Source organism: Scylla paramamosain, chromosome 16 (genome assembly GCF_035594125.1).
Source record: "Scylla paramamosain isolate STU-SP2022 chromosome 16, ASM3559412v1, whole genome shotgun sequence".
Lineage (NCBI taxonomy): Eukaryota > Metazoa > Arthropoda > Malacostraca > Decapoda > Portunidae > Scylla > Scylla paramamosain.
Genome location: NC_087166.1, coordinates 12,510,001 through 12,534,749, shown reverse-complemented (window position 1 = coordinate 12,534,749; position 24,749 = coordinate 12,510,001). Strand labels below are relative to the sequence as shown.

Genomic DNA, 24,749 nt, shown 5'->3' with positions numbered 1-24,749 from the left:
CAAAGCAAAGGTTTTGTCAGCGTTAGTTTTAAGAGGTACAAATCACTAAGAAGAGGAGAACACGAATATGTAAGGGAAAGATGAAAAACGAAGACCTGGACAGGAGGAGGGGCGGGACGGCTACATGTTGGCGTTGGTTTTGGGGATAGCAGTTCGATCAGCGCCATCTCTTGGTAGTGATTTCCAATATCCCAGGCAAAATGGTGTTATTGATTACTGTTATGGACGTCACGGCGAGTGTTGGCAAGGTGAAGTGAACGATAATGAGATTTGGGGAGGGAAGGAGGCGATGTGAGAGTGAATAGACGAAATATTTGCTTATTAAGGAAGGTGTTAACAGGGCACCGGCATGAGAGAGAGAGAGAGAGAGAGAGAGAGAGAGAGAGAGAGAGAGAGAGAGAGAGAGAGAGAGAGAGAGAGAGAGAGAGAGAGAGAGAATACTCATGGAAAGTTGTGCACACGTTAACTTGTCACCGCCTAAAATACACACACACACACACACACACACACACACACACACACACACACACACACACACACACACACACACACACACACACACACACACACACGAACCAGGGCACAGTGGAGCACAAGAGAGGCAGAAGAGAAACAAAAACGAAAACGAAAGGAAATGTCAAAACAAAAACAAAAAAGAATAAAAGAATGCATGTAAAGACAACAAAAGAGTGAAGCATAAAAGCGAGACAAGAAGAAAACGTAAAAACAGACAAGGAGACAAAAAGGAGAGGATCAACAGAGAGAGAGAGAGAGAGAGAGAGAGAGAGAGAGAGAGAGAGAGAGAGAGAGAGAGAGAGAGAGAGAGAGAGAGAGAATTCTTCAATAGTTCGTTTTCTTGTTTCGTAGTAAAGATAAAAGGTATTTGGGATTGTGTTCTAAGAGAGAGAGAGAGAGAGAGAGAGAGAGAGAGAGAGAGAGAGAGAGAGAGAGAGAGAGAGACGAAAGAAACGAAGCAAAAGTTCTTACTGGAAAAATAAAAAATACATATCGAAAAAAATTGTTCTCTTTGTTACTGTTGTTGATTACAAATATTGAACACATTCTTTTATATCGACCTGTTAATTAACTTTCTGTGCGCTCTATTTATAATCTCCATTCATTACATTGGATTCTTTCTCTCTTTTAATCTTGTCTGGTCTATCTGTGTGTGTGTCTGTCAGTCTGTCCGTCTAATCCATCTCTTTCGTCTTTTTATATGTCTTTTCATCCAACCCCTTTTCCTTTTCTCCTTGTTTATTTATTTTTTCTCCTCCTCGTTCTCTTCCTTACTTTCTTTGTGATTTGTTATCCTTTTTCTGATTTTCATTCTTTCTTTCTTTCCGATTTTTTTTTTCCTCCTCATTTTTTTTTCTTTTTTCTCTTGCTCTTCGTCCTCATCTCGTTATCCGCCTACTTGTCTACCTTACGAGTTGCTCTGTTCCTCCTCCTCCTCCTCCTCTTCCTCCTCCTCCTCTTCCTCCTCCTCCTCCCCCTTTTCTTCTTCTTCTTCTTCCTACTCCTCCTCCTCCTCCTCCTCCTCCTCCTCCTCCTATATCGATATTCTCACTTCTTCTCAGGAGTCAATATGGTAATATTCTCAGCCTGACTCAGTAGCCCATATATTCTTCCTTCCACGGCCGTCTGCTTATCTAAAGGACCTTCTCTCTCTCTCTCTCTCTCTCTCTCTCTCTCTCTCTCTCTCTCTCTCTCTCTCTCTCGCTCTCGCTCTCGCTCTCATTAAGTACGTAATGCTCCTAAAAATTTCATTATAGGCTCATTTGCATAATTCGCCAAAACCACTACAGAAGGTAATGAGAGTTGATAATTTGAGAGTGTGGGAGAGTGAAAAAAAATACACTTTAATTTTTGTATAGCATGTAAAGTATTTTTGTATTGGATTCAGTTGATCAATACCTCTTTTATTTTAGCTACAGCATAGGAATCACATTATTAAAATCCTGATGGTCATTCTCCTTACTCTCTCTCTCTCTCTCTCTCTCTCTCTCTCTCTCTCTCTCTCTCTCTCTCTCTCTCTCTCTCTCTCTCTCTCTCTCTCTCTCTCTCTCTCTTTCTATTCGTACTTTCTTCCTTTTCACACCAAACAGGTACTGAGTTTTCTTCCTTTATTCTCTATTCATCTTTCACTTCACTTCATTTTTCTCTTCCTCTCATTTCTTGACCCCCTCCCTTTATCTCCCTCTCTCTCTCTCTCTCTCTCTCTCTCTCTCTCTCTCTCTCTCTCTCTCTCTCTCTCTCTCTCTCTCTCTCTCTCTCTCTCTCTCTCTCTCTCTCTCTCTCTCTCTCTCTCTCTCTCTCTCTCTTTAACACCGTCCCTACATCCTTACTCCCTTTCTTCCTTTCTCCCTTTCCCCTTCTTGTTTCCTCTTTTTTGACTGCTCTTTTCGTGTACTCTCCCTCTCCCTCTCTCACCCTCTTTTTTTCTCTTTCCTTACTCTCCCTTCCCTCTCTCTTCCTTACCCTTTATTTACATTTTTCATTCACACTTCCTCTTTCTTTCCCTCCTTTCACACCTTCTTTCTCTCTCCTCTCCTTTTCCATCTATATCCTCTATTCTCTGCCTTACTTTCCTCCTCTCTCCTTCTCTCTCTCTCTCCCTTTCCTTCCATACCCCTCACTCTGCTTTCCTTCCTTCACCTCTTACCTCTCTCTCACTCTCTCTCCTCTCTCTCTCTTCTCTCTCCCTCGCGTGTGGCAAAGGCGATATTGTGCACTCGAATTAATGTGGGAAACTTTGGGATCATGTTAGGTTCAGGCAGAATTTTTTTTTCCAATATATATTCCATGTGTGTGTGTGTGTGTGTGTGTGTGTGTGTGTGTGTGTGTGTGTGTGTTTATGTGTGTGTGTGTGTTTGTGTGTCAGTTGTGTTTGTCTTTAGATATGTGTAGTTGGTGTGGAATGGTGTTTGATGTGTGTGTGTGTGTGTGTGTGTGTCTGTGTGTGTGTGTGAAATGAAGGAAGATTTTAAAGTTTTGTTCTTGTTTGTGTTTTTCTTTCTTTTTTTTTGTTCGTCTTTTTTTTCTTTTTCTTTTTTTTTTTTTTTTTTGGTATTGTTTCCTCCTAGTTCTTGTTCTTGTTCTTAGTCATTTGCATCGTCCTACTCCTCCTCCGTCGTTCTCTTTCCCCTCCTCCTCCTCCTCCTCCTCCTCCTCCTCCTCCTCCTCCTCCTCCTCAGGTTTTGAAATGTCCCCATAACTATAAAAGTAATAGTAAGAGTAATAATAATAACAATAACACAGATAATAACCATAATAACACTACCACCACCGCCACCACCGCCACCACCACCACCACTCCTCTTAATCCCACGAGACACGGAATCTCGACTTTCCCCCAACGTGTTTCAAATCCACAAATCCATCAAGTCTTAAACAACCCAAAACTATCGCCCAAAAGTCCCCAAGCTCGCCGCGTCAGGTCTCGGGGGCAGGAAGGAGGCAGCTGGAGCCCTAAAGGAGGCTGCCTGGCTACTGATGAAGGCGAAGAGGGAGCGGCTGAAGGTGATATGTTGGTTATATGAATCTTTTACAGTTTGTGGTGATTCAGGGGGAAGTCTTGAAGTGAAAAGTCGTGTGATGGATGGGTAGGTTAGTGTGTGTGTGTGTCTGTGTGTGTGTGTGTGTGTGTGTGTGTGTGTGTGTGTGTGTGTGTGTGTGTGTGTGTGTGTGTGTGTGTGTGTGTTTGGGTACAGAGAACCCGTGAAACAAAACAATATTATATGAAGAAAAAGGGAAAAATGATTCCTCTGAGTGGAAAATTTGAAAAAAAAATCATAATACTATGCTAAATATATGCAGAAATTTCGAAGAAACAAATGTTCATTGAATAGGGAAAATTTTTTTAAATGTTATTAATTCAAAGCAGATTAGTGAAAAGACTGGAAGAAAAATACTCACAAAATAGAAATTAATTAGAGAAAAATTCGTTTGAAGAAAAAAAATAATAACTCAAGAAAAAAAGGATCCACTTAAAAAAAAAAACGTTCAGAAGAGAAAAAAAAATCAAGAAAAGATTGACAAAGAAAAAACACAAAACGGAAAGTAAATCCAGAAAAAAAGGACACAGGAAAAAAGGACCCGAAAAAAAAAGGACTCGGGTTAGAAAGAAAGTCTGTGGAGAAAAACTCTGAGCTCCAAATGAGTCCGTAATTCTTCCCAGGCGCCACATTGCCTTAAAAAATAGTTGCAAATAAATCACGAGGAATATTGTAGCAACGGATTTTTCCCACATTGAAGCCGCTGAGGGACGGGCACGACTCACGAAAGCTGTGTTGGTGGTGGTGGTGGTGGTGGTGGTGGTAGTGGTGGTGGTAGTGGTAGTGGTGGTGGTGGTGGTGGTGGTCGTATATTGTTAAATGTCAAGTATTTATTATTTTTTTTATCGTTGTTTGTGTTTATTTTACGATTTTTATGTGTTTGTGAGTGTGTTTGTTATTCATGATGTTTTGTAATTATTTTTTTGTCTGTTAGCTTGTTTGTCTGTGTGTTCATGCCTGTTTGTGTTTCTGTTTCTCTGTCTGTGAATGTTTCCCTCTCTCTCTCTCTCTCTCTCTCTCTCTCTCTCTCTCTCTCTCTCTCTCTCTCTCTCTCTCTCTCTCTCTCTCTCTCTCTCTCTCTCTCTCGCGGTACAGACTGAGGATGCAATAAAGCTGCAGATAGCACCCTTGGCCACCCATCCATTGCAGCCCGATAAAGAGGGATAGATGGCACCCACAGTCAACACCCTCGCCCCATCACCCCTTCCCTGCTCCCCATCACCCCATTCTTGTCCACCTCACTTTTTTCTGTACTTTGACATTCCTCTATTTTTTTCTCTTCTCTTTTTTTTTTTTTTTTTGTCCTCTTCCTTTCCCTTTTGTCTCTGTCTGCCTCGTTGTCTTGGAAGGAGGAAGATAAGTTGTGATCTGGATTTAAATTCGTGTTTTTTATATGATTTTGTAGTGTTTTTTGGTGTTTTTTTTTCCTTTGTTTTCTTTTTAGTATCATGTCACCTTATTGTTGTGACGGCTTAAGTCACTTGCAGTAAGTCAGTCAGTCAGTCATTTAATCCATTATTCAATATCAATCTTTACTTCCTTTTCTTTTGCTTCTTCCTTGTTTCTCTGTTCCTACTGCTCCTCCTCTTCCTCCTCCTCATCCTTCGTCGCCATCATTGTCATACTCCTTCTTATTCTTATTCTTAGTCGTTGCTGTCATATATCCCCACTTCCTTCTCCTCCTCCTCCTCTTCTTCCTCCTTCACACACCACATTCATCCACTCCTCTCCAGGTATCGAATCAGGAACCACTAGGATCTGAGACAAGCGCACAAGCCGAGGAGCTACAGGGGTTCATGAAAGGCATATTTTTTTGTTGATCTTTGAATATTTAAGTTCTTGACTCATGCATTCCATTTTGCAGTGATTTTGTGGCTTTAAGGTAAAGTTCTAGTGGGAGGTTTAACTTTTGTTGTTGCTGTGGTAGTGTTGTTGCTGTTGTTGTTGTTGTTGTTGTTGTTGTTGTTGTTGTTGTTGTTGTTGTTTACTCCGTGTCATTATAATTTTCCTCTCTCATCCAGCTAAGTGGTGTTAATAAAATAGTATCTGCTTTCTATTTTTTTTTTATTTCTTTCCAGCTTAGTTTAACTTTTCTTCCGCAGTGACGAGAGAGAGAGAGAGAGAGAGAGAGAGAGAGAGAGAGAGAGAGAGAGAGAGAGAGAGATGAGGCGGATGGGATGATGGAGGAAAGGAACGAATGAGAGAGAGAGAGAGAGAGAGAGAGAGAGAGAGAGAGAGAGAGAGAGAGAGAGAGAGAGAGAGAGAGAGAGAGAGAGAGAGAGAGAGAGAGACCAAAAACAAACCACAAGAGACAAAAAAATAGAAAACCTGACCCAGAAAACAAACACAAACCAACACAGAAAATGAGAGAGAGAGAGAGGAGAGAGAGAGAGAGAGAGAGAGAGAGAGAGAGAGAGAGAGAGAGAGAGAGAGAGAGAGAGAGAGGCAGCACGTCTAGTCATCTGTACAACGTTCACTGCTGCTGCCTCGAGTAACTCACTTATCCCACACAAAAGTCCTACGGGATCCTGCCTGGTGATCCTGCAGCGTCCTACTAACTCACATTACATCCTTCGTAACTCCATCCTTCTCCCTTTTTTTTTCTTTTCCTTCCGTTCCGTCTCTCTTAACTCCATCGCATTTACCTTTCATCATTCCCCTCCCTCACTTTCACCGTATTTTTTCTCTCTCTATCTTTCTTTTTTTTTCCGTGTAGTTTGCCGTGGCTTCTGCTCTCCACTTCCCTTGTTTCGCTTTTCTTCTCTTTTTGTCTATTTTTAGTCTCTTTTGTTCTCTCTCTCTCACCGGGACACGCCCTCCGCGAAAAAAAGAGTGAGTGTTATCGTCAAAGGAATTGTCTTACTGCCTCTGCGTTCTCTCTCTCTCTCTCTCTCTCTCTCTCTCTCTCTCTCTCTCTCTCTCTCTCTCTCTCTCTGGTAGTAATAGCAATAGAAATACGACAAAAAAGCTGCATTCTTAAGACTTACGAATAAATATTTCAGTTTCCGCATCTTATAATATTAAATGCAAGACGAGAGGAGGAAGAGAAGAAAAACGAAGATAGAAAAGTGAGGAAGGAGGAAGAGGGATCACAGAAACTGAAGGGTTGAACAAGAGAGGATTTGATCACCTGTTGAAAGGATTAGAAGCCACACACACGATCTCCAGTGTTTATCTTGACAGAGTTGAAAGGAGACGTGAAGCGAAGGTTAATAAGCGTGTAAACATCATCTTAGTGGTGGTGGTGATGGTGGCGGTGGTGGGAAAATGGTGACACTGAGTTTGTGTTTGTGGTGGCACTGAGCATGTGGTGATGTGATGGTAGTGATAGTACAGTGGTGACAGAAGGTAGTGATGGTGCTGTAATAGTGATAGAATGGTAGCGGTGGAGATGCTGTATTAGTCACAGAGGGATGGTGATGGTAGTGATGATGGTGGTGGCGATGCCGTAATCATGACAAAGTAACAGAGAGACTGCCGAATATGGTGATGACAGCAAAACAAACCCACCAACACCACACTACACGACAACAACACCCCAGTACATCCATTACAATCAAAGCAAATCCATCCATGCTCATCCTTCTAATACGTATACTCTCGGCTGCAGCATGCCCTCCTTAGGCCGGGACCATCCATTCTCTTGTTGGGCCACGAGGGGAGGAGCTGAGTCGTTATTGGTAAACCATCGATTAAGGATTACAAGCCTCCCGGGGCGTTTGACCTAATGGCGCCGAGTGGGGGTGAAAAATGTTAGCGCCGCACCACGAACCACCCGCCCCTTTTACGGAGTGCAGGAAGGGAATGGTGGGGGAGATGGGTGGTAAGTTACTCCCTACTGGTTCCCTCATTACTAGCTTTTTCCTCTCCCCACTCCTTGCTTCTATCTCCCCGGTCTCTGCAGCTCCTACTAGCTTTCTTCTCGCCTCTCCCCAGTTTGGTCATCTCTCCAGTCTCTCTCAAGCTTCTTTTTGTTTGCTTTCCTCCCTCCCCAGCTCCTCCTCGCTTGCTTCTATCTCCCCAGTCTCTCCATAGCTTCTTCTTGACTTCCTCTCCTCTTCCCAGCCTTCCTTCAGCTTCCTCTTCCTTGCTCACTTCTCTCCCCGGCTTCTCTCTTGCTTACTTCTTTCTCTTCAGTTTCTCTTCAGTTCTCTCTTCCTTGTTCCTCTCCCCAGCTTCTCTCTTACCGTCCCTCCTCAATTTTCTAAGTAATCTCTCACATATCTTCCCTTCTTTCTCTTTCTTTCTCCATCTTCTGACTATCTTCTCTCCCTTACCTTCCCTCTCCTGTCTTCTAAAACAACTCCTTCTCCTCCTCCTGCTCCCTCTTTTTTGTTCCTCTTATCCCTCCATCATCATCCTCTTTTTACCTTCCTCACCCTCCTTTCATCACTTTTCCTCTTACCCATCCTTTTCTACCTTCTCTTAAGTCTTCACATCTATCTCTCTCTCACCCTTTCTCTTCCTCCCTTCTATCCTCCTCCCTTACTTTACCTTCCCCGTCTTGCTTTCATCTCCGTCAAGCAGTGTTGGTGATGGTGGGGAGGTAATGGTGGTGGTGGTGGTGGGGGTGGTGGTGGTGGTGGTGGTGGTAACGTGTTGTTAGCGAGACGTTTGATGTCATAAAGCGACTCATGGGCTTGTGATCGTGTGTGTGTGTGTGTGTGTGTGTGTGTGTGTTAGCGAGCAGGCGAGACATATCATTCACCATCAATGTCAGTCATCTCCTCCTCCTCTTCCTCTAGACCTTACAAACAAAGCAGCGTTTCATTACTGTTCGAAGCTTCACTCGCACAAATTGGAGCTTCATAAAAAAAAAATATGAACTTTTATACATGTATCCATTTTTTTTTTTTTTTTTTAAGCTCGAAATAGAACTGCTGTAAATCTTGGGGTCGGTGTAGGGAGTTCATGACGGTGATTGGTCGGTAACATTCATGCAGAGAAGGAGAGGAGGAAGACAAATGACAATAACACACTCGGTAAAGAATCTTCATCTTAATCACAACGAAACAACTCTCAACATTATCTCACCCCTCAAAAAAATAAAGTAAATAGATACAAAAGGAAAAAAAAATGTAGTGCGGGAGAAGAGAACTATTTGAGTTAAGTTCTGGCTCGTTATTTTGATGGCGGTTCATGTGGGTCTAGATTACCTTAGTGTTTTCTGACTGCGGTTCATGAAGACAAAGTGAACCATTTAGCAGTGTCTAGACCTGAGGAGGAAGAGGAGGAGGAGGAGACTACTTAGCTATCTGGGTGCAGTGTTTTAGGAGTGAGAAGAGAGGAAAGCTGTGACTACACGTAATGAAGACTAAGACGGTGAGTGAGTGAGTATGAATATGAGTGAGGGAGTGTAGGTATTTGAAGTGAGTGAGTGTAGTGTAGGTATTTGAAGGAGGAAGAGGAGCAGAAGGAAGAAGAGTAGCCAAGTTGGTGTTGTTTTTTGTAGTGGGAAGAGAGGAAAGCTAACACAACTGCCTAGGTGAGTTAGTGAGTGAGTGATTGAGTATGAGTGTGGGTACGAGTGAGTGTTAAAAGTGTTGATATATTTGTATGCCGTGCCTGGAGTGTGTGTGTTGTAGATTGGTAACTAATAATCCGAATGAATGTGTGTGTGTGTGTGTGTGTGTGTAATCAGTTCGTTAAGTCACTGAATATTATTTCTATATCAGGCTTAATTATCAATAAATACCAAATCTTTATTCAGGCTCACGATCATTCTTACAAACTCTACCTTTTTTTTCTCTTCTTTTTCATATTTTATTGTGCGTAATTATCTTCGTAATTCAAACACGAACGAGATTAAACTGAAAAAAAAAGGTGCATATTTTTCTATAAACGTGTTGAGATTTACACTGTTATCCTTAATTGCTAAGAGAGAGAGAGAGAGAGAGAGAGAGAGAGAGAGAGAGAACCACCACCACCACCACCCTTATTGTTGTCTTTATATCTTCCCCTTTATCATCGTTTTTGTTTCGTTTTTCCTTTGTTATCATAAACCCTCATTTCTCCCTCTCTTGTTCCACTTCCTGATCGTTTTAACCTTCCTCCTGTTGATAGTTCTCGTCCTCGTTGTCTCCTCCTCACCCGCTCCTTATTGTGATTCTCTTTCACCCTTTCAATTATCGTTATCATCATCGTTGTCTTCTAAGTCCTTATCGCTGCTCCTTTCTCCCTCTTCCTCTTCCTTATCTACTTCCCGTACGTAGTTTTGGTTGTAGTGGTGGTAGTGGTTATGGTAGCGACTGTAGTAATATTAATAGTGGTACAAGTAGTAGTAGTATTTGTAATGACAGTAGCGGTAGTAACAGTATGGTAATTTTAGTAGCAGTAGGGTTAGTGGTAATTTTAGTGGTGGTAGTAGTAGCAGAAGCAGTATAGTAATTTTAGCAACAGTAATCATAGTAATTACATCAATAATAACGGTAGTAGTAGAGTAGTAGTAGTTTTAGTGCCAGCACCACCACCACCCCACCAACAGTACTACATAGTTTAAGAAATAACCTTCACAACGCACCGCTAAAATCCTCCTAGTATTATTCTCTTTTCTTCCTATGCATTCCTGTGTAGCTTTCTGCCTCCTATGTGCTCGTATTCCTCGTCCTTTTTTGTGTACCCATCCCCTCTCTAGAAAAAAAAAATATATATATATAAATGTACTTCCCTTATACACCTGGCCAGTGAGGACGCTGCGCCTTACCTGTCTCTCTCTTGCTGTAAGTAATGTACTGTTCTGAGCACAATACTCGGCGCTGCTCTGTAAAGACGGGGCCATGTAGAGTAAATGTGGCTGTAGATGTGTTCCCTGGAGGGCTGTGATGTAATGGAGCGAGTGTGTTGTTGGTGATGGGTGGGTGTGTTTGGTTGGTGGTACTGGTGGCTGGTTGTGGGTGGTGGTGGTGGTGGTGGAGGATGTAGTAGCAGCAGCATAAACAGCATTGTGTTCCTTTTTCTTCTCATTTTCTTTACTTTCCTTCTGTGCTTATTTATATCTTTTGTCTTATTTATTACACTCCTATATAGTAGTAGAAGTAGTAGTAGCAGTAATTGTTGTTGTTGTAGTAAAAAGTAGTACAAATTCTTTTCCTTATTTCTCTTATTTCCCTTCTGTACTTATTTATCTTTCCTCATCTATTATCTTCCTATTTCTTTCACCCCCATTTTCCACCTCCATTTCCTTTTCTCTTCCTGTATCTATTATCCTCCTGTTTTCATCCCTATTTTCCACATTTCCTTTCTCATTCTTATTTATATACCTTTAATCAATCAACCAACCTTAACACATCATCTATATCTCTTTTCATCCAAGTCTTCCTTCTCATCCGCGTTCCTCCTTTCCTCCTTCCTGTTCATATTATTACTCCATATCCATCATTATTGAGTATCTCGGGTGCCATTATTAATATTTACACGTGCAGGTGCTCCGTTCAATGGGTGACAGACAGGTGTGCTCATAAATCCATTACCTGGCGCCCCGTCCCAGCCGCGGCGCCACATACAGGAAATTGCTATTGACATCATAAATTATCAGTGATGTGTTGATGTCTTTTATCAAACTCATGGTACTGTATACTTTTAAGCTCCTCTATTGCTACTTATACTACTACTACTACTGCTACAGGATACTACTATTAATATGCTACGTCTACTACAAGTGGTGGTTTTCATTATACTTTTCTCTGGTCTGGTCGATTTCTGTGTTTTGTTTCATTGTTCATGATCGAGGGTGTGTGTTAATGTGGGTTTTCTGTGGTGCCGCCCCAGTCTCTCGTGTTTTTTTCCTGCTGGTTTTGCCTTCAGTTATTATTTGGATTTTTGTTTCACTGTGGATGTGGAGGAGAAATAACACGTGTTGGATGTGGTGCGTTTGTGTTTATATTTTATTTGCATTGCGTTGTTTTATACAGTTTTTATATCCTCCATTATTTAAGGTTTGTCGTTATTCGGTGTTTTTTTATTTGATATACACGCTTTAGCTGGTTGTCTGTGTGCCTGACTGTCTGGCTGTCTGTCACGAGCCGGTGCGTCCCGCCTTCGTCTTCCTGGTGGTGATGATGGCGGTGGTGATGGTAGTGGTGATGGTAGTGACGGTGATGATAGTGGTGATGGTGGTGAAGGGATAGACACCTCCTGGACTACTTTCCTCTGCTGTAGTTCTCATCAAAGTTAGTGAGGAGCCACCTGTAGAGGAACAGTGTTAGCAGAGAGGCCAAGGACAGACTGTTATAAATTCTATCTTGATGGGTATGTTATAGGTACAAGAAGCGCCTCTTTGTACCACCGCCACTTTAACTCAGATAATTTTTTTCTGTTGCCCTTGACCAAAGCCTCTCTTACATAAGACAGAAAAGGACAACAGTCATTCTTTCAGTAGGAGTCAAGTTTCGTTGTATTCAAGATGTGCGTTAGAGGATCTATAAAGTTAAGCATGATATTTACGATGAAGGGATTACAAATCGTATAGTTACTCACCCAACACAATCACATCTTATTCACTCTGTTATGGGTGACTAATAAGGACGGAACTTTCAGGAAACTCACACGTGAATGCAACACACGACCACTCCCACGCCAGCCATCACGAGGTACAACGTCCCCGGGAAGATGTCCAGTGTCAGGTTGTAAACGAAGGTGTAGAAAGGCGTGCCAAGCAACAGCACCAGGCACTCCAGCAGCGACAGGAAGGCAAAGACTGCACCGAAGTCGTTGGCGGCCACAGCCTTGGAGACGGCGCCACGGGAGGTCACTGCGGGGACGGCGCTGCACAGGGACAACACGGCAGCTGTCGGCAAGACATGGATATAGAACATTCAGAACGACAGTTAAGCTCATGAGATGATATACTGACATTGTGGCCCCAGCCGCCTTACCAGCGTAGAGGACCCAAGGCTCCGGCGCGGTGGCAAACACGGTGTAGTAGAATATCATGGAGATGCCACCGATGAAGCCCAGCATGGCGTCCTGCACTCCCAGGTAGTAGCTGTAGACCGGCACCACCAGCAGAAGCCCTGGACAGGCGGTAAGGGGTACGAGTGAGAACAGTGGAAGAGAAAAGGACATGATGACTGTGACAGAGGACTGATGTACGGTCAGGGTACAACCGAAAGAAGGAAACCAATGAAAATTTTTTTAGTGTTTAAGGAGGAGACGTGTGAGGGCGTGTCTTACCCGCTGTCTTCACGAAATAGCTGAACACCAGCCAGTTTGTGTACTGTTGCAGCTGCCACCCGAACAACTTTCGCTCGTAAAGGAAGAACTGAGCACTGCTCTCTGTCGGCGGAAAGGAGGGACAAGTAAACAGTTGGTCACTGATACAGAAATATTTGTTGTGCAAACTATACCATAATGTGACGGTGAAATACTTCACTAAGTGAACGTGTCGCATCCCCACCCACCTCTAGCGAAGCTCCACAGCAGTAGCACCACCGCATACGCCGCCACCAACACACCGCTACGTCCGCTGCGGCGGATTTTCATTGGAACTGCTAACGTGTATTTTATGTGAGCCGCCACGCCCACCTTTATGCCGTCACGAGTGGATGAGCCGCGCGCCTCAATGGCGGTGGGTGGCTCTCCGACACACATCAGCAGATACAGCACGCCCGCCAGCAGCAGCAGCACGTAGAAGCCGAAGGCCAGCAAGTAGCCGCCACGGGAGTACAGTAGAGATGATGCGTAGATCCCCAGGGGTTGTGCGGCGTACTTGACCCACTCCACGGAGGAGAGCGAGGTGGTGCGGGACCGCGTTCCCGACGAGGCGCTCAGGTAGGCGTTGACGGCGTTTCCAACGCCGATATGGCCGCCGAACAATCCCATGGGCAGCGCGGACAGGCAGATCAGCGGCACGGGCAGGCGCCACCAGTACGCGTTGGCCAGGTAGCAGGCTGCCATCAGCAGGTGGCCGGTGAAGGTCAAGAGCACAGGCAGGCGGCGGCCATGGGCATCCCCCAGGGAGCCGAGGAGCAGGTTGGTGAAGAGGGCGGGTATGTACTCCACCCAGTGGGTGTACATGTTGTAGTCTGAGGCCAGGCGCTGCACCTGGTCCTGCTGCGTCGTGTGGTTGCCGGCGTCCAGGTTGCGGCAAGTTTCCGCGTCAAAGCCGAAGTGCACGGAGCACAATTTGTCCACCGTCAGGTTGGTGAGCAGGTTCTCGTTCACACCGTACGCCATCGCCTCCAGGAAAAGCGCGGGCTCCACCGTCACCAGGGACAGGGCGCGGGAGATGGCGGACCTGCGGCGTGGCAGAGGCTTCTGGTGAGGGTTCCTCAGAAGCGGCGTCGATTCATTCACCGAAGGCATCTTTCGTGGCGTGGTGGTGGCAGGACACTGGGCGCCCTTCTCCCCTCCTGCCCGAAGCAGGAGCCTGTTTCGCCTTCAAGTACACACAATCAATAACAGCGTTAGTAACATGGGCTTTTTCTAGCAACAGATTTCCGGTGTTTCCTCAGTGACTGGCTTGAATCCTGCATCAATGTGTTATATAGATTTGTCTACCCTAAAAATTTTTCAATTTTCTTTTATATGGATGGATGCTCCGAAACGCGAATCAGAAAACGTGGCCTTATGAGGACAAACCTTTGTATCGCTGTCAATGTTCCGTATGCAAATGTGCTTGTGTGAAGGAATACAACCATTTATGTATAGAAGGGATGTGAAGGACGCGAGTGGGGATGTGGGAGCCCCTTGAAGACCCGAGAGGGAGAGGTGTGAGGTGAGCAGCGCCATTTTCTTCATAACAAAGTTTACTGGAGAGGAACCTAATTTACTGAAGAAATGTCTCATTTCGCGTGCACAACATTCCTAGCACATTGCTGGGTCATGGATTTGTTAACTTTAGATTGTAGGCGCTGTTTGCCTACAATCTCATCTTTCATTCACTCCTCCCCGCCCCTCATTGATGATCAATGACGCAGAAATTAATTTAATTTTATAAATATAATAAAGCTTATATGAAATTTTATAAATATAAAGCTTATATAATTTGGGAATTCACAAAAAAATTATCTTCATCCTCCATATCTCACCTGGTGTGACGTTGCCATTTGCCAGCAGCTGTCTGGAGGCGAGAAGAGACGGACAACCTCCATTCAGTAACGAATTTTACCTTAATGTCAAGTTACTGAACTAAACAGGTTAACCACGAAAAAAAATAATAAAATAAAATACGTTGCTTACGATCAATTTAACTTACTAGAATCCAGCAAACCACTGGGTCTATATGTCGTCTTCCTACGTGTCAGGTTTTTACCTCCCTCACCGGCGATATGTTCCCGACTGGTGGCGCATTAGTCGGGAAGCAACCACCTCCGCCGCGACGTGCTGACTAACCATAGAGACAACGGATGTGAAAACGTGAGTGGCGGAGATGGATAACTGATGATAGCAGCAGCGGGGTGGGTGACCTTGAGTGTGGTGCGGAGAGCGGAGTGGCGCATGATAAGTTTTCATGCTACAATGGGTAAGGCAGAGTTTTGAGGTCTAGTTCAGCGATTGTGAAGCAGCAGCCATCACTGTGGGCGACTAGTCTGAGGATAATAATAGATCTATTGTTGCGTGATATGATTCTTCTTCTCAGAGATCACAATTTAACCACGAAATGTGACGACGTAGGAGAGGAAATCAAGCGGGGGGAAATCATGAAATAATCAAGACGGGGGAAAAAAAAAAAAAAAAAAGCGGCGAGAAAAAAAATCATGCAAATTTCATACCTAGAAGAGCGTCCGGAAGAAGGAAATGCAATAATTGTCTGGTCTCAAAACATAAATAAATAGATGAAAAATAATAAATAAATAAAATGAAACAAAATTTTTTGAGTCTCTGGCTATTTATTAGAACAGACACTGCTTGGAATCCGCAAACAGCTGACACCCAAGTTTGATGGGTGAGGCATTCCACGTAGTAATGGGAACACATTGGGAACAGAAGTTCAAACAAGCAGGGACGACTTCGTTGTCGACAACTTATCTCCGCCACACGTGCATTTTTGTTTTTGCATTGTTTCTGTAAAGAGAAAAAACATTAATTTCTCTGTAAAAAGAAAAAAGCATTAATTTACATAAATAATATTGACAAGTTCCACCAGTCAAACATTTCAAGTAATCCTACAACTGAACTAGTTTGCCATCACTTACATGTGGCTCCTTTCTATTATAGGTCATTAATATTTTCCTTATCACTTAAATGTGGCTCCTATATAGGTCATTAATATCTTCCTTACCAAACGTATAGCGATGTTAAGGCATACACAGAAAATACTCTATTTTAACTTAGAACCCTCAAATCAACTGCCTTAGAAATAAGAACCCTCAAATCACCTGTCTTGGAAATTAGTCTTCCATTCCGCCGATGAAGCCAGTGCTCAGTTGGCCTCGTGTCAGCATCCACTCAAAGCTCCCTAGATATTACGATACAACTTATTCAGCTGGATAGTCTAAAACTGCAGTCTAGAATTTCTGCCTCGTAGTCTTCGCTGTAAAGTAGTCTTGTCTTGGAATTTCTGCCACGTAGTCTTCTCTGCGACGTACTCTTGTCCTGGTGTCGGGTTCCCTGCAAGAGAGAATTTCTACCACGTAATCTTCTTTGCGACGTAGTCTTGTCCTGGTGTCGGGTTTCCTGCAAAAGAGCAGTACTTACAACATCCAAATTCATATAACTTTCAGGGTCACACCACACATTCGAATTCCCACAGATTACAACATGACACACATACCGTCATTAACATTGTCACACCTAGGGATTCGCTTAACAAAACCACTCGAGGCAAACATCTACATTCGTCTTAACACCTCGCAAAGAGATTACCTCAAACACCGTCTATGTATCGTCGTATCACCACCTATCTCTGCAAGCGCTTCTTTCTCAAACCCCCCCACATACCTTCACTCAACGACGTCTCCTTCTGTATTGATAGCGCCCTTCCTGGCTCCCTCTCTCATGCCTTCATCTCTTCCTTCAGGCTTCCTCCTCCCACGCAACATCAAGACGAGCTCGAAGCCGCTTGTTAAGTGTTAAAGATTCTCTCAGTCATTGGCGGGAGGAGGAAAGAATTGTCCATGAAATGGATATTATTTTGCTTTACACCACAAAATGTTAGTATTTTCTTTTATATGTCAAAGAAAAACAGACACATTGATTTTAGGTAATCATTTGCCACACGAAGCCTCGAGACACAACAACACGCACGTTCCTTCGCTCCCTCACTCGAACCTTTCAAGTGAAGCCTCGCCAAGTTTCGCATCGTGACAGACTCCCAATTACCGCGTTTCAAAACTTTGCAAAACTTCAGCTGCAAGTTTCCAAGTGAACCGAGTATAAAAATAGAGATTCCTGACGCAGACCCGAGGGAGGTGGCGAGGGAGGCCATCATCTCCGGCAGGTAATGGAAGCAATAAGCAGGTGGTATCCTCTCCCTCTCCCTGTCTCCCTCTTGAAGGCGAGACCAGACCACCACGAGCTGACGGAGGAAAAAAGTATTAGAAAACTGAGTGTCAATCATTTAAATTTTTAGCTTTCAAAGATGCGGGAGGATAATAAATTTGATTTAATATGTCATTGATAGTTTAGCCCATTTTAGGGAAAAATCAAATGGAACAGGGCAAGAATAGACTAAATATGATCATACGAACAAAAACGAGTGTCGCAAATGTGATAAATGCTTCAAGATTTTTATCACACATTTAAATTGCAGAAAGAAAACAAGATACTTACCTACGAGAACTGATAGCGATGACTCTCTCTCTCTCTCTCTCTCTCTCTCTCTCTCTCTCTCTCTCTCTCTCTCTCTCTCTCTCTCTCTCTCTCTCTCTCTCTCTCTCTCTCTCTCTGGGTTAGTAACTACAGAAGGGGAATCAACTGCAGGACTTTTAATGAGATATATACATAAAGGATGATGGCCGCTGACAGGATATGTACAGAGGAGAGTGTTGGCCGCTATGTACAAGAGTTAAGACAAGTCCCAGTGGTAAGACGGTCGTGTGGGCGAAGACGAGCCTCGGGAGCCTTAGAAAGTAGGTAGTGGATGTCCAGTGATTATGAAAAGGAAGGAGGGACACGGAGAGAAGATTGTAATGGGGTACTGTTGCGGACGTGATTATGAGGAGGAGAAAGTGTAGTTAGGGAAGTTAGCTATAAAAATTGCATGATTGTGAGTAGAAAATAGGGAGTGTTAGGGAGAATAGTTAGAAAAGAGAATAGAAAGCATAATTTCAAGTGGTAGATTTATTAGATGAGGAAATTAATTGAAAAGATAGGACATGATGATTGTGAGGAGATAAATAGTGAGTGACAAGGAGACGAAGGGAAAAATTAATCGATCGTAAGCATAATTCTGAAGAGTAAAGGGGGAAGTACCTACACAAATGACATGTTTCTGAGTATGAAAATTAAGGGAGGAAAGAAAACAAAATTTGAAGAGATCGATAACAAACAAGATTACAAGCATTAAAAAGAATGACAATGTGTATTAAATAGGAAAGGGGATAGATGAGGGCATACAAATATTCAAATATGTGAGAATAACACAGTGGATGTGAAAATAGCAAATTAGATAGATACAAGTTAGTAATTAATACCAATACAAAAAAAAAAAATATTGAACTAGGGAAAGTATTTATTAATTCATTACAAGGAGAAATAAGTTATAATTGAGAAAGACACAAATCCAACAATAAACGTTAATGATAGTAATGCCAGGAACATAAGAACTAAGAAAATACTTAACAGGAAGAAATAATGACTATATAATATTACTTAACAATGAGAAGAAAATAGTTACCCTCACTGGGATAATACTGATGAGGCAAAGCTGTAATCATATTGCAAGTAGTTATAATAGTAACACGGATTTTAAACTAGAAATCAATTGAACATTGATATTCTAACAACCAGAATGAATTACGGTAGTTAAGATAATACTGATGAGGCGAGACTGTAATCATAGTGTGGATAATAACAATTAGAAACACTGGTATTATTTAAAATCATACCAATAATAATAATATCAACAGTAAAAATTAAACACATTAGGTGACACAATATTCTTGAAATTGCGCACGTGACAGGTAAGCAGAGCACAAGGTAACTCCTGTGTCTCAGCTCGGCACACATAATAATAGTAAAACTCAGACACTTGTTAAATTAAGATTAGAAATTATATAGCAACGTAAAAAAAAAAAAAAAAACACAGGGATTGAAGGAGAACTAAAACAACAGGTATTTCAACAACACATGTGTTTGTTTGGCATAAGTAATACTAGCAAAGATCAGTTACTTGTTACATCAAGATCAGAAATCATGTTGTAACTTGAGAAAAAGCACGTGAATTATAATAGTAGCAAAAGAACAGATATTTTAATGATAGATGACGTGTGCGTCCATTAAACATCGATCACATATTAAAACGAAGACGAAAAATCATATTATGATTTAAGAAAACTATTAAAAATTCAAGTATTAACTAAACAACACGTACTTCGACAACAGGTAACACGTGTCTTATATTTGTCACTAATACTACTACTTAAAACTAAAAAAAATAAATAAATAAAGATTAAACTAAAGCGACAAACCATATCGTAACTTGAGAAATCTATGAAAAAAAAAAAAATATGTAGTAGTAAAGAAACAAGTCTCTTAACAACAGTAACAATAGTGAACCGCAGCAATGACCGTCCTCGGGTAAAGACTGGCTGTTGTTGTTCCTGGGGGAGAAAGTCGAGACGAACAAACGAACCATCTTCAGGACTCACTCACACGCACCTTCTTTACCCTTTATTTTTTTTTATTTATTATTTTTTTTTTTTTTGTCCATCTGGTAAAGTGATAACATGTGCATACGTCACCACACACACACACACACACACACACACACACACCTGGAATTACACCTTCTCTCTTTGATTAGACTCTCTCTCTCTCTCTCTCTCTCTCTCTCTCTCTCTCTCTCTCTCTCTCTCTCTCTCTCTCTCTCTCTCTCGTCACCTGAATATAATAAGGCATATTAAGAATAGCATTACGACTACCATCACCACGACCTCGGCTTACCTGCGCCACGTGACGAGGTAACGGGGAGAGTGACGTGTCGAGGTCATCAAAAATCCAAAGGTCAAGAGTGTATGAGGTCATGACGCGAGTAACCTTTAAACTTAATGTTATAATAGTCACAATAATTTTGGGTGAAGTAAATTAAATGATGCTTAATTGGTCTTTAAGTGGTGTGACCTCATCCAGTCGTAACCTAATCTGACCTGACCACTCGTGACTAATTAACGGGTCCTGGTCACCTGCTCGCCGCTCAGGTAAGGAGAGGTGTAGAGAAAAATCCACAAGGTTACGTCACAGACAACCACGACAGATTAAACTGACACATGGCGTTTTCTTTGCGTCACACAGCCGAGAGAAACACTTATAACCTCGCTACTTATGTACTTTTTATTTACTTACTACATTTTTCTACGAGTATCAACATGAACTTAACTACTGCTTAGGAAGGACTGACGGGCTACTACAGGAAAGAGTAGCGATTAATTAACATCCTTAAACCGACACTTGTTCTTTTTTTTTTATATTTTTTTACGGTGTTTTTAATATAATATAACTTTGAATGACGAAAACGTGGAAAAATATATATAATAATAACATTGCATTGTGGTGATCCCAGTGTTTCCATTGATAATATATATTTTTCTTCTCCAACTGGACACTGAGTGGTTATTTCAATAGTTTGGTATATAATGTGCATGTCTTTTTTTTTTTTTAGGGAAGAGGGTTAAAGATTGTTCTTTAATAAGGGAGGAATCTTGAAACGCGAGTAAATGTTTTAAGGAAATTATCGGAAAAACGCTTCATATTTTGTACTAATTACATTTAAATCTTATTTTTTGGCACTCTCGGCCTGATCTTGAATACTGGTGTGTGTGTGTGTGTGTGTGTGTGTGTGTGTGTGTGTGTGTGTGTGTGTGTGTGTTCATGATACCCATAGCACAAATTATATGAAAGGCAGACAAAAGGAATTGAAATATAAATAAGAAAAAGAAAACGCACATATGAATTACATAATTACAAAGAATCAGAAGTAATTAACTCGTTATATTTCGCTCAGTTCTACTAATTTACTAATTTTCTTCGTCGTTCCCTTTCGATAACGCTTATGAAAAAACAACCTTAAAAAGTGAAATTGATGGAAAAAAGCTGGAATTCTTATAAAAAGCACCGTCTTTGTGTGTGTGTGTGTGTGTGTGTGTGTGTGTGTGTGTGTGTGTGTGTGTGTGTGTGTGTGAACTGAAGGGTGTCACAAACTTATGAAGTGTTACAAATGAGTTTTTCAAAGAGGAACTGAATGTTATAAGTAAAGTGTCAGCCTGGAGTGCGAGGGAGGGACGCAGCGGGAGAAGTGTGAGGTGTCAGCCGATACGAGTGTCTGGCAAGCTTTGGGAAGTCAGTCATGGATGGTTGAGGCAAATCGTCAACCAGTTAGTCATGTCACTGAGGACGCCAATCATTATAGTCTGTCAATTCGTCAGATCAGCAAAAACACGTTAATTTTCATAATAACACTTGAGAAAAATCTGTCGTTCATTTAGTTCGTTAGTCAGTCACGTCATCAACCAGTTACTCATGTCATTGAGTGCGCCAGTCATTTCAGTCAGTCAGTTCGTCAAATCAACAAAATCGGGTTGTTTTCATATTATCACTTGCGAGAAATTTGTCATTCAGTCCGTCAATGCGTCAGTCAGCCATCAAAAAACACTAATTACCTTTTATATTCACAACCAGTTACAAAAAAAAAACGTCATTCAGTCAGTCAATTATTCATTCATTCAGTCAGTCAACCAATCAGTCAGCTAGTCAGTCAGTTAGTGTCATAAAAAAAAAATGATACCCTCCATAGAATCACCCACAAAACCCACATTACCTACTCAAAAACACAAGAATCTCCACCTCTTTTAACCCCTTTGCGAAAATAATACTTTATAGGGCGAGATTCTGTCAACGCTACGATACGAAAATATATCACTATCTTGCCCTCGGACACACGTTCAGCTGATTGCCTGGCTGGACCAATCACCGAGCAGATCGTGGATGACGTCACAGGATGGGTGGAGGTGATTGGACAACTATTATAAAATTCTTCAACGACCATTTAGTTAACTACTTGACTACGTAATCATCTACACGAGGCTAAATCTAAGTTAAATCTACGTCCTTATGATGTAATAAATGTCTATTATGTCTATTCCTGCCTCACTAACATCAATTACCTCGCCCTTTCTCGTAAACATCAATATTTCCATCCAGAAAAAAAAAAAAGTGCTGAAGTGTTTAAAACTACTGGTAACTTTTCGATCTATAAGACTGATAGTACTTGTGACGTCATCAAGTGCCAGCCAATAAATAAGTAGACTTCAGGTGACGTCACAAGTATCAGCTAGTCACGCGCTACTCGGTATACTGTTAATGAAGGAAAGGCTTTTGAGGGTGACATTGAGAGAAGTTGAGGTTACGGTTTGTCTAAGTATCGTTACCTTTCCTACGTTATGAGTCTTATAAGTAGAAGCAGGTACACACTTCGTTTTGATTGTATACAACTACAATATACTCTTACGTGTGCGTGTGTGTGTGTGTGTGTGTGTGTGTGTGTGTGCGCGTGTGTATGTGTGTGTGTGTGTGTGTGTGTGTGTGTGTAAACTACAAGTGTAAACTCCTTTTCCCAACAACATCTACACAAGAAAATTGAGATCACAAGGTTGGAAATGACAGTAACAAATCTAATGGATATATATATATATATATATATATATATATATATATATATATATATATATATATATATATATATATATATATATATATATATATATATATAAACTGGGGAGCTTAGGGAGTCTCTTTCTACTGACGTCATAATGAGGGAGTGTTGTGTGACTATGATATGACCTTGCTAACCATTCTACCGCTACTCTAGGTCACGTGAGGTCAGGTAAGGTCAGCAAAGGAATCACAGGTACAGAGATTTGTGTTCTGAAGTTCATGACCATAACTACTTCAATCCCGTTCACAAAATATACTGTAATTGATTGACGAAAGAAAATTGGCGGATTAAACAAAGGAAAACGAAAAACAAGGGCGTCAGAAAGGGAGACTTAACTCTTTACCAAATGAGATCAGTAATGTAATTTTCTCCTGTGCTTGCAATAAAGAATAAATTAATTTCTCACGGATTATAGAAAATCGCCAGATTAAATCAACGAAAACGAGGAATACCGGTGGTGTACTGGGAGACTTAGCTGTCTAGGTCAGAGCAACAATATAATTTCTCCCTATAATAAAGACATTAATTTCACACGGATTATAGAAAACTGCCAAATTGAACTAAAGAAAACGAGCAGTAGTGGTGCTCTCTTGGGGAAACTGAGCTCTTTAGCATGTTAGTGGGAACGTAAAAAGAAAACATAGCTACGGAATACGGAATTTCGATGCATGCGTGAGGGCGTGAGCCGAGCCAACCTTGACGGACGCAAGAAACAAGGAAAATCCGGAAAGAGAAGGAGTTTATGACAGTGTTAGACTGGATGAATCATATTCTGAGCTTCAATAAACTGAAATTGACCTGAAATGGGCGAATTTAATCAGAAATGGATAATATTTGGGCTTGTTGAAACATACAATTAAACTGGACTGATTACAGGATACATTTCGCTAAGTGTGACTGGACTGCACTTGACTAACTATGGCTGGGGTGAGTTTTGAATATCAGAGAACGAGTATGACTGTATTGGGGAGAGCTGGAGGAGACAATGTGAGCTGCAATAAACAGTAACTAGACTCAGGAAAGGTGGGAATAGACTAGTTGAGTTTAGGTAACATTAATTGAGAAAGGCGGATTTAAGTTGGACACGGACTGGGATAGGATGGAGTAGAGTAACTATGCTGAAATGAATATAGATTGGTCTGGATGAGATCGGAATGGTTTAGTCGGATTGAAATGAGTAGGAAATGGGATGGAGAATACTGGGATAGACTATAAACGGGCTAGGATGAATATAACATGTAATGGAGAAGCTGAAATTAGTTTGGCTGGTTTAGAGGGAGCTTAGTATGATTTAGTTGGACTGAGGTGAGTGGTATATGGACTGGAGAAGAGTGGGATGGACTAGGGTAAGTAAGACATATACTGAGGGAAGATGAGGTGAGTTTAACTGGTTCTTTAGGAGAGTGCGATGAACTAGGATAAGCAAGACATGTACTGAGGGAAGATGAGCTGAGTTTAACTTTTTTTTTTTTTTTTCAGGAGACTGGGGTGGACTTAGAGTCAGTTAAGTAACAGTTTGCTATGTTATGGCCTACGTTATGTTTTGCGTTCAGTTACGTTATCGATACTGTTTTTCCTATACTGGATTGCAGCAGAGACGGAGTGGAGAAGATAATGTTACGCTAAGTGGATGAAACGGTCTCAGTGAAATCTACAGAGACATCAGTTAAAACACACACACACACACACACACGTGGAGTAACTCATCATGCAAATTACCTCTGTATAAACTGGATGTGACTGCAATGATCGCTCGGTTGTTTGAAGCAATAAAAGTGCTTCACTTCACGCTCCAACGAACCCTCTAAAGGTTCACGGAAACTGTTACTGACGCACTTCGGTTTTACGTTTCGTTTTCAGTTTTTTTTTTTTTTTCGAGTATTCTCTCTCTCTCTCTCTCTCTCTCTCTCTCTCTCTCTCTCTCTCTCTCTCTCTCTCGTATTCATATCACTTTATATTCATTTTAATTAAATTTTCCTTCTACTCTATTTTTCACGTGTTAATCACATTTCTCGTATTAATATTCAGCCTATTTTTGACACCCCGTTATCATTTTTTGATTCCGACGGTAATTCACTTCCTCATTCACCTGCATTTTTTTTTCTTATATAATGAATTGCTGAATATATATGTGTGCAAATGTCCTCTTTTCCCTGCTAGCAAAGATCGGTGATGACGGCAACGAGAAATGTATGTGCCTCAATACAAAGAAATCTTCAGTAAATAGTATCACTTTGTTATTGATGTTAAAGGTGAGGGCACACACACACACACACACACACACACACACACACACACACACACACACACACACACACACACACACACACACACACACTTTTCATCTAGCTTTTCTCCCTTGTTCTCCATCCACACGACATTCA

General features: G+C 41.7%; 1 protein-coding gene and 1 long non-coding RNA gene across 8 annotated transcripts in view; one reads left to right on the top strand and one right to left on the bottom strand.

The window, feature by feature from the left end:
* LOC135108060 (uncharacterized) overlaps positions 1-24,749 on the top strand; it is a 122,030-nt gene that overhangs the window by 52,320 nt on the left and 44,961 nt on the right. The window lies entirely within an intron of this gene.
* On the bottom strand, positions 11,415-16,540 carry LOC135108058 (lysosomal proton-coupled steroid conjugate and bile acid symporter SLC46A3-like). Of its 4 annotated transcripts, none has more exons than XM_064018656.1 (9): positions 16,434-16,540; positions 15,872-16,169; positions 14,749-15,557; positions 14,582-14,613; positions 12,953-13,929; positions 12,726-12,827; positions 12,428-12,565; positions 12,099-12,339; positions 11,415-11,738 (listed from the first exon to the last, which is right to left on the bottom strand). In XM_064018656.1, exons 5-9 carry the CDS (start codon positions 13,854-13,856, stop codon positions 11,693-11,695), a joined length of 1,431 nt encoding a protein of 476 aa, XP_063874726.1. In that variant the 5' UTR covers positions 13,857-13,929; positions 14,582-14,613; positions 14,749-15,557; positions 15,872-16,169; positions 16,434-16,540; the 3' UTR covers positions 11,415-11,692. The 4 variants fall into 4 exon arrangements, with proteins under 4 accessions (XP_063874726.1, XP_063874724.1, XP_063874725.1 ...); XM_064018654.1 differs by lacking the exon at positions 14,582-14,613 and having other exon boundaries at positions 15,872-16,013; positions 16,058-16,169; positions 16,434-16,539; XM_064018655.1 differs by lacking the exon at positions 14,582-14,613 and having other exon boundaries at positions 14,806-15,557.